The sequence below is a fragment of the Toxorhynchites rutilus genome, chromosome 2, assembly GCF_029784135.1.
Source record: "Toxorhynchites rutilus septentrionalis strain SRP chromosome 2, ASM2978413v1, whole genome shotgun sequence".
Taxonomy (NCBI): domain Eukaryota; kingdom Metazoa; phylum Arthropoda; class Insecta; order Diptera; family Culicidae; genus Toxorhynchites; species Toxorhynchites rutilus.
The window spans coordinates 146,427,261-146,437,653 of record NC_073745.1 but is presented as its reverse complement, the minus strand read 5'-3'; the positions used below and the strand labels follow the sequence as shown (position 1 = coordinate 146,437,653).

General features: G+C 38.3%; 1 protein-coding gene across 11 annotated transcripts in view; it reads right to left on the bottom strand.

The window, feature by feature from the left end:
• Window positions 1-10,393, bottom strand: part of LOC129770756 (serine/threonine-protein kinase Genghis Khan) — a 286,646-nt gene that overhangs the window by 73,187 nt on the left and 203,066 nt on the right. For 10 of the 11 annotated variants that reach the window (XM_055773799.1, XM_055773800.1, XM_055773796.1 and 7 more), the window contains one exon: window positions 7,743-8,220. In XM_055773799.1, the coding sequence (XP_055629774.1) occupies window positions 7,743-7,794 (52 nt within the window). In that variant the 5' untranslated portion in view covers window positions 7,795-8,220. The remainder of the gene's footprint in view (window positions 1-7,742; window positions 8,221-10,393) is intronic. The other variant, XM_055773802.1, reaches the window with a different exon arrangement.

Sequence of the window (10,393 nt, the reverse complement as noted above, 5' to 3'; positions counted from 1 at the left end):
CTCAAAGACGGATTCTTCGAGCGGTACTACGAGTGGCACCGGTATCAGTGCTTTCTAATTCAGTTGACGATTTTAAGTTCCACTTCGACTCTTCGTTTGAGCCATTCAAGCTAAGCTGCTTCGCTCGCAAAAAAAATTGAGGGCAGGGTAATTTTGACGATATTTCACTGCTTTACGATTATTTTGGTTGGTAAACGACTGGACAAAGCGTACCATCGGTACTTCGTGTATCTGCAGGCATAAAGTAGATTCCATTCGTGGTCCTTTAAGCTTCATGTCCAGTAACTCCTATCCCTACCTCCCCGCGGTGCCGACTGGGGTACGACTAGTCATAATGAAGATCGGGTAAACAACTCCGGTGGGATCTTGGTCGTATGCTAACAGGGAAGGGGGCCTATTTGAGCGTCAGAATGTGCAGATTGAGGATGCGAAGCCACTTCTTTCACATCAGTATCATCAACGTCTATCGTCCAAAGTTCAGGTGATGGGCTCTCCTGTCTGCTCTTCAACGTGGCGCTGGAATGTGTTATGCGGAGAGTGGGCTTCAACATACGGAGCACGATTTTCAACAAGTTTAATCAGTTCATATGCTTCACCGATGATATGGACATACGGTCGTGGGATCAGCACGTTTAAGGTCTATTATAAGCTAGCACAACTATGTTTAGTGATGTGGTTTCTAATCTAGTACGATCTTGACTCTAAACTTCAAACGCATTTTTCTCGAAACTACTTTTTTCGAAGTGGCCTACACGATATCTCAAGTACTACTGAACCAATTTATTTCAAATTTGAATACGAACGTTCTTTGTACATTTCTCTCTTGCATGAATCAACAAAAAATAATTATTTTAGATTTCACTATTATTAAATAATCGTGAAACGTAAAAAACATTTTAAATAGCATTTTTTTTTCATACAATAATAGCATTTTTTTCATACCGTCATTTCGTCGAGAAATTTTAACGTTTTTTGGAAACCAAATCTTCACAACTTCTAGTAATGTATCTCTGTGTCTAAAGACCAAACGGCCCGCTATAACTTCGATGATGCGGATTTTTCGCCTGGTGTCTTGTTTTATCATTTGGGTGCATGGGGTAAGAAGCTGAGTTTATTTTTATCGAAAGTTACTCCGAGTATTTTGAATTTCCCCATTGAAGGGATCGGGATTCGACTGAATTGAAGATAGGAATTCTTTGTGAGATGATTGAATATGGCTTGTTAGGAAATCAAACTCTTGGAATAACACACTTTGGAATACAATCTACTAAACACTGGTGGATTTATTGCGATGGTTCACATTCAAAGGGTTGTCGAAAGTATTGAGCCTCGGAAACCCCATTTTCTAGAGTTTTTAGGGAAGATTTGTGGTTGTTAACGATAGTTTTAAAGGTTCGATTTTCAAGGAAACTTTTTATGAAGAGGAGATTCGACCGCCAGTCGATAAAACTTTTCAGCACTGGGTACCTGGTACTGGATACAAGTCGAGCAAAACAACATGTGTGTGATAAATTCCTTCAACAGCGTCGTCTAGAATTTTTCAAGCGCTTCCTTTTCCCACGATTTTCTCTGAATTTGCGATTTGTTAGATAGATCCTATTGAAAAGTTACGCGAGATATCATAAAACACATCACTATAACAAGAAAAATAATTGATGCAAAAGTAGGCCGGAATCCTATTTTCAGAATTTTAATTTTCAATCGAAGCAAGCACTTTGTTGATGCGACGATTTTGCTCACTGATGATTTATAGTTACATGAGAGAAGCAGCTATAATCATCACCAGAAGCAAAAATGGAGCGAGGACGAATTACATCACGAATTCCGTCAATATCAAGGATTCCCAAATGCTCTTGGGCCTGCCAGGAGATTGGAGTACGTGCGAAAAATGATTGTTCTCCAAGCAAGGTAAAGAAATTAATTCCAGAGAGTGTAGCAAATGAAAATGCAAGCAAACAGAAATCGGATAAAAATCATCAGATATGGTTTTCCAACTACAATGAGCCGAGCGAAGAGTGGATTGAAGACGAAACTCCGCCACAGCTGATCCAAAGTGACCCCCAGGTATCTTATGAGAACTTTATTGATTTGAATACAGAGTGGATCGAGGATATAACTCCTCCGGAGCTGGTTCCCAGTGACACACACCTGGAGGATGGCGACGAAGATGTGTGCGGCTGGGAACCAAGAGATATCTTGGGGCTAGACTATGAAATTTTCATGAAAATAAAAGCTGAAAGAGAACTCTGCAAAATGAAGGCGGAAAACGAGAAACTTCAGCAGGAGAATCAGCTATTGAAGGCAAAAAAAGGCGTAAGCCTAATAAATCGCTTCTGCTTCCGGTTCCTACTGTTCATGGTGGGCGAAGCATCGGAATCGGTTTGGAACTCATTCTAAATTATTCGCATTAACTAAATGAGGTGGTGGATATTTGTTGTGTTAAGTTGTTTTAAGTGTGCTATGTTTGATTTCCTCCTTGTTGCGAGTTGGATTAGTTTTGTTTTTGTTATACTATTCCATATTGTAGATTTTTTCTAAGTTTTTTCATATGTTTAGTTGATTTAGTATATACGCAATTGTTTTGTGTTCATGCTCGTGTTTTGTTTCACATTAGTATACGGATCATTTTCATTGTTATGATATTTGTTTAGAATTGGGTTTCTTTTTTTTGTTGTCGAGTTTAGTGTTATATTTTCATGTACAGCATTTTATGTCATGCTTTCAATCACCTGTTAGGTTTTCATTATTTAATTTAGATCATTAATCACATAGAATTTATTTATTGGAGTTTTTCGTTGAAGATTTCATTAATTAAAATTTCATTAAATCTTTTCTTGCATGAAATGATTTGAGTTCCTGTTCAAGCAAATCGAAGCCTGCGAACCAGCGAATTCTGAGGAGCGTAGGATCAAGCAAAACAAATGACATTTGATGTAAGTATTCATTTCATATATACGATTTGTAAATTTCTAACAGAATTATTCCTTATAGACTGAAGACCACACCGAGCGATGCATGAACTTATTGACTTATTGACGAACCTGGATGTTATATAGAATCTTTTGAAATGTATTGAATGCTGCTTAATGATTGTTAAATAAAATTAATTTGGCTGTCTTCAAATAAAATATTTTAAAATATACATGGACAATGTTTTTCTTTGAACATGGACAATGTTTTTCTTTGAACATGGACAGTACAGCATATTCCAGTTCTAGTTATCCTGTGAAGTGAAGGTTTTTTTTTTTGCTGAATTCGCTGAGAGTAGGAGTAGGACATATTGTGTTCCCGTGGCCGAAATGTTAGCCCAAAAAACATCATGCCAGAGGTTCGTTATCGATTCCTGTTCGTCAGAGAAATTTCATCCAATTTGCTGTGGTTACACGTATTCTAGAGCTTGCCACTCAGAATATATTCAAGGTGTGTTATTTGGCATAAGAAATCTGGACTAAGTACTACTAAAATTGATACATGTAGTACTACGTTGAGACGGTAAAAGTTGCTCTGGGAACCATACCACTCAAGAAAAGGTGTACCACAAATTGATTGATTCGCCAAGTGAAATATTTTTCTATCGTCCCTGAGTGTAGAGGGTAAGGAATATAGAGTAGGTAGTAGGGAGTATGGAGTAGGGAGTAGGGAGTAGAGTGTAGAGAGTAGAGAATAGAATGTAGAGAGTAAGGAATAGAAAGTAGGAAGTAGAGACTAGATAGCCGGAGCATTTCCTCGTGCCGTGGCTAAGCTGCCCGAAGTGCATTCCCAGCAGGCATCTATGGTACCACAACAGAACCTGCTCATACAATCTCCGAGCGGGAGTGCTAGGCTCTAGACCATGCTTCGTCTTTCTGTCAGTTGCTTACTTACTTGGTAAGAACAAAAGCCTGCTCAAAGACGGATTCTTCGAGCGGTACTACGAGCGGCACCGGTATCAGTGCTTTCTAATTCAGTTGACGATTTTAAGTTCCACTTCGACTCTTCGTTTGAGCCATTCAAGCTAAGCTGTTTCGCTCGCAAAAAAAATTGAGGGCAGGGTAATTTTGACGATATTTAACTGCTTTACGATTATTTTGGTTGGTAAACGACTGGACAAAGCGTACCATCGGTACTTCGTGTATCTGCAGGCATAAAGTAGATTCCATTCGTGGTCCTTTAAGCTTCATGTCCAGTAACTCCTATCCCTACCTCCCCGCGGTGCCGACTGGGGTACGACTAGTCATAATGAAGATCGGGTAAACAACTCCGGTGGGATCTTGGTCGTATGCTAACAGGGAAGGGGGCCTATTTGAGCGTCAGAATGTGCAGATTGAGGATGCGAAGCCACTTCTTTCACATCAGTATCATCAACGTCTATCGTCCAAAGTTCAGGTGATGGGCTCTCCTGTCTGCTCTTCAACGTGGCGCTGAAATGTGTTATGCGGAGAGTGGGCTTCAACATACGGAGCACGATTTTCAACAAGTTTAATCAGTTCATATGCTTCACCGATGATATGGGATCAGCACGTTTAAGGTCCATTATAAGCTAGCAGAACTAAGTTTAGTGATGTGGTTTCTAATCTAGTACGATCTTGACTCTAAACTTCAAACGCATTTTTCTCGAAACTACTTTTTTCGAAGTGGCCTACACGATATCTCAAGTACTACTGAACCAATTTATTTCAAATTTGAATACGAACGTTCTTTGTACATTTCTCTCTTGCATGAATCAACAAAAAATAATTATTTTAGATTTCACTATTATTAAATAATCGTGAAACGTAAAAAACATTTTAAATAGCTTTTTTTTCATACAATAATAGCATTTTTTTCATACCGTCATTTCGTCGAGAAATTTTAACGTTTTTTGGAAACCAAATCTTCACAACTTCTAGTAATGTATCTCTGTGTCTAAAGACCAAACGGCCCACTATAACTTCGATGATGCGGATTTTTCGCCTGGTGTCTTGTTTTATCATTTGGGTGCATGGGGTAAGAAGCTGAGTTTATTTTTATCGAAAGTTACTCCGAGTATTTTGAATTTCCCCATTGAAGGGATCGGGATTCGACTGAATTGAAGATAGCAATTCTTTGTGAGATGATTGAATATGGCTTGTTAGGAAATCAAACTCTTGGAATAACACACTTTGGAATACAATCTACTAAACACTGGTGGATTTATTGCGATGGTTCACATTCAAAGGGTTGTCGAAAGTATTGAGCCTCGGAAACCCCATTTTCTAGAGTTTTTAGGGAAGATTTGTGGTTGTTAACGATAGTTTTAAAGGTTCGATTTTCAAGGAAACTTTTTATGAAGAGGAGATTCGACCGCCAGTCGATAAAACTTTTCAGCACTGGGTACCTGGTACTGGATACAAGTCGAGCAAAACAACATGTGTGTGATAAATTCTTTCAACAGCGTCGTCTAGAATTTTTCAAGCGCTTCCTTTTCCCGCGCGAAAAGAAAATTGTCTGGAACCACGCAGCTAACCAACCATTGTCTACAGCTAAACAAGCAGCTTATTTGATTCAAAAAAGGGCATTAAGCGCCGGTTTATGATTCTTTCCATGATTTTCCCAACACAACTTAGAAGAGTGATGGGTTATCAAGGCTATCAAGTGATTTTCTCTGTCAACATCTTCGAGAGCTAGAATCATGTACGCCATGGCACAATTTGTTTTTTAACTCCCTCTCATTACCAACTTGAAAAAGAACCTGAAACTATTGAGAATCAGAGCAGTTGAAGTCTCTGCTCTGATTCTCAATAGTTCAGGTTGCAAAGAAAGAATTGGATATCACATCACTCACCACAGTGAATCCTGATTTCTACTTCCCCTCACCAACAACCATCTCTTCTTTGATAATCGCTAGGGAACCATGACCCTTCTGGCCTTCGGGTGGCGAATATCATACTAACATTCCTTCCCTTCCGCTGGTGACTGTAAGAACGTGCGCGAACCAAACCGTGAACCGACGTTGTTATTGAATATGCACAATAACAACGTTGCACAAATTACGTAACGCGAGAAGGAGTGGGAGGGGAGAGTAGATAGAGCCTGCGTTATTCAATGTGACATAGGGGAGAGCGGTGTAGCCGTTACGTAACAAAATTCCATTTTTATTCCTAAATAAATTCACGCGCCCATAAATGCTTGAGCGGCTAGGTTCGGTTCTAGGACCGAATGAAGTGTGTTTCCTGAGTCAAGATGATAAAGCAGACTCCGATCATTGCATCTCGAATATCGTGTTATTTAATTTACCGGATCATTATTTTGTCATTGCTGCTAAGCATAAACTTATTCCATCTGTTATCAAAGGATGTAAAAATTCAGAGGAGGCGATCTGGCGTAGTGGTAACATCCATGTCTCTCACGCTGAAGGTCACGAGTTCAATTCTCACTCCCGACATTCTTCCAAAAATGGAAGTACAAGTGACGAACCAGCCAAATGAGTTGAAAATCACTATAATATAGTTAGAAAAAAAAAAGGATGTAAAATAAAGCTAGGGCATCTTGGTCATGCTGAAGCAGTTCAATACAGTGGTCCAATGTACGTTGCAGTTTGTTCAGGAAGGCACTGTTCTTCGAACGCATGTTCTCATGGACTCGATTTTGAAAAGGTGTGCGAGCTGCCTGAATTCGTGATTATTCTGTTCAAACAATAATCATAATTAATGAGGATGGAAGACCAGACGACGACCCTCGTTTTAAAAAGGTCATAGATATTTTCTATTAATCAATTGATGAAATTGAATCTCGATGCAATATTCGTTGCTACAAATGATCCAGGACGCAGTGCGATGGCTCCTCTTCCTCGGGAGTAAGAAGGCTCAATACTTCTTAATGATCATAAGATATCTCACTTGGATGAAAAGCTCAAAACAAGGAACCCGGAACTGGAAACGAAACATTTTGAGTAGGTAGGGGAATCATTAGCTGTGAAATGTAACAACAGGAACTGCGACATTGAACCAAGGAGTACACGAACACTTAAGATTTGTTGGCCATGAAGCAGTGTCTCATTACTCAAAATGGTACTTTTTCGAAAAATTTATGTGGTTTTTGGATACAATAGAGCCTTTTCTTCCATTTGGCCACCATAGAATATGTTTACAAATACATATTCATGGTGAAAAACTAAAAATATGGTTGAATACATTTGTCTCACATTCCGAACAGCAAAAATGCATTTTTTTCTTTAAATCAAAACTTTTGAGCTACTAGACCCAAAAAACAATACTTCCCAAAATTTGGATTTTGTGCTTCAAAACTTGACTCAAATTCCGAATTTGCTAACGTAAACATTTTATCGCTGGTTTTGACAGTCACTTTTTTGCAAATGCTTAGTATTATAAGTTGTAAGCAGCGTTGATACCTGTAAATGATGTTGAAATGAAGCCTATACCACAAAGACTGTCAGGGTTTTCAATATTCAATTATTTAGAACATTAAAGTTCAGTAAATTTACATTTAAAAATGAAGTGTTCGGAACTTGAGACGAAACGGTAAATCACGTAAAAAATACAGCTCACTAGTGAAAGGTTCGAATTAGTTCATCATTGAAACGGCTATTAGACATTATGTTACACCTGATTCGAACTCAAAATAATTTCCTCGATCGTTTCTGTTAATTTTCAGCCTCCTCAAAATATATACCCATGAGAAGATGTAAGCAAATTAGGAATTTCCCCGCACAACAAAGAAACCGTTGATTGACGCCCAAAAAGATCGATAGAAAAATAAACAACCGCTGATTGATTGGTACTCACCCGATAGACTGGACAGATTCAGCCCAGCAAGGACGTCCTTTTGGTCGGTCATTCTGATGTTTATTTTCGTTGCTCGGCCTCAAAGCAAATTTTCGAAATATCTCCAATGGCGTGCTCTCGTCTCACACTCCACACACGAGCGCACCGTTTTCGACCCTTGACTCCCAATTCACACCCCTCGTGCTCTTTTCCTCACTCTCTCTATATTCGTGTGGTCCAACTTTTCACGATAAACACCTATTTTTCACAATTTTGCCAACCACCACAACACGGCTGAGACGACTTCGGCGTTGTCTTGCTTACACTCACGTGCGCGAGATGCTTCCGTCTCCTCTTTCTTCTCAGTTGCACTAAACTATATTTTGGCTTCGATTCAACTATTCTCATATTATTTTCCCTATGTTTCCACACTGTTGAGCTCACGCGCGCTCACTCACTTTGATTCTATCCGAAGTTTACAACACCGCCGCTGCTGCTACTAAGTGATGAAATGGGTGCCGTTGGTTATAACAACGAAATTCGACTAACATCGAATCAACCACTAACGATACTGTGCGCTTGCACTGCATCTGATGCTGCTGTTGCTGCTGTAAAACATATTGTTGACCGGCAGTTTTGCGCAAAGGCTATCTCGAGTCACCCGACTGTTGTGTCGTAGTTAGATGTAAAAGTACAACAATGTAAGTAAATTTGAATGGCCTGTATTCATACTGTTCTAAATCGAAAACTATATATCAATCATCTACACGTAAAAGTATTTTCTTCCTCTTAGGTGACACAAACCCTCTTAACTCTCCTGTACTCGCGCGCAAAATCATAATGTCACAGGCCGAAAGTTGAACTTCTCTGCAATATTGCTATTGTGTATTTTTAGGCTTTATTGGTGTTCCTTTGAAGAAGAGGGTATAATCGAAAGAAAAAATTGCAGAAAATATGTTTTCTTCATCTTCATTCAGTTTTAAAAGTCATCTATCTAATTCATCCTTTTCGAAACAGAGTAATTTTTTATACTCCAACACAAATAACTAATTTCGACTTTTTTCCTGTTATTAATTCAAAGTAAGCAACTGAATATAATTCATGAAAGTCTAAAGAGCAATAAAATAACATAAAAACATATTAAGAGGAGACCCCTGTCTGGAAGGTCGGAAAATAATGGATTTTCGTGGATTTTTTTCGGATGTTACGAATAAAGTGAAGTGTTCGTGTATTTTGATTATTGTTTAAGGTGAAGGTGGAAGCTAGCCATTGTAGTAGTATAGGTAAACCTTCGTGTAAAAATGGGGTAATAGTGTTTGTGAGAGAAGAGCAAAGCACACGTAAATAGATCAATTCACTTATCAGACTGTGTGGCGCTTCATTGACACGAGTCTACACTTTCGAAAAAAAAACAAATAACAATTCAATACTAAAGTAAAATGTATGAGCGATATGTTCCGATGAACAATTGCAAATATAAATATATATAGAAGGTGCATTTGCATATGATTCTGATTATACGCGAGCGTAACATGAGCAAATTTATAACACATGCGAATTGGGGCTCTATTGGTATTAACAAGTTCTTCCGCATAGTAACTCGATGTTGATAATTCCTTAATATTTTCCTTCGTTGATCGTATTGTTTTCACATATTCACGTTGGAAAGCCTTAACCCTTCTCTTCGTTGGCCGAGGCATTTAGATTGAATTTAATACTTTTCCGTTTACTGTTTTTGAAAGCATAGGCAGCCGTGGCAGTGTTCCGAGCAATACAATTTTCTTACCCAATGTTAAAGTTGCTAAAACTTACATTATAGACCCATTAAACGTAAAAATAATAATTGTATTGATATCAACACAATTTTATTCTATTGATTTTCATGACATGGGACGCTATGACTCCGGAATAACATTTTATTGAGTGGTTTTTATAGCTGTTTCGATGATGTTGTTTGGCATCAGTGTCGAAAAAATAACGATGCTTCCACCAATACAAACAAAACCATTGCTGAAGATTGAAAAACGAAAATTTTACTTTCAGAGCACTTGCTCGAGTTTTCCGACGTTCTTCACTATACGGTGCGAAAGCAGATGAAAATTTAATATCTTGTGAGTAATCGATTAAAGTTTGGTTGATATTACTTGATGGGAAGTGTGCAAAAACGATCATTTTCTTCACACTGTTTCGCAAAATTATTGATTTTCTGGCGAGGGGTGAGGGAGGGAGATGAAAGAAATGAGCGCCATTGTAGCAGCCATCTGTGGCTAGCTTCCACCTTCACCTTAAGGCATATTTGAAGATGTATTTTCCATTTTTTAAGTGCACGAATAATGATTATGACGCTGTTGACAGCTGAATGCGTAGATGCTGTCTGAAAATCGGTGCCTTGCTGGTGGTATCTGTTCTGAGGCAACGGAGTGTCGCAGAACGAATTCCAATGAATATTTTGAAACTTTAGAACAATACCTAAAGCGTTACATAGGGGTTTTTAAAAATTCGAAAAATTTCCAAAACGGCAACCATTTTTTGTTAAAAATCATGTATTTTTCATAAAAAATCTCTAAATGGCGATTTTTAGAAAATCGAAAAATTAGATCAAAAAACCGCTATATAAAGCCTTAGATAATTAATTTTTACATGTTGATAAGAAATTTCAGCCAAATCGGTCG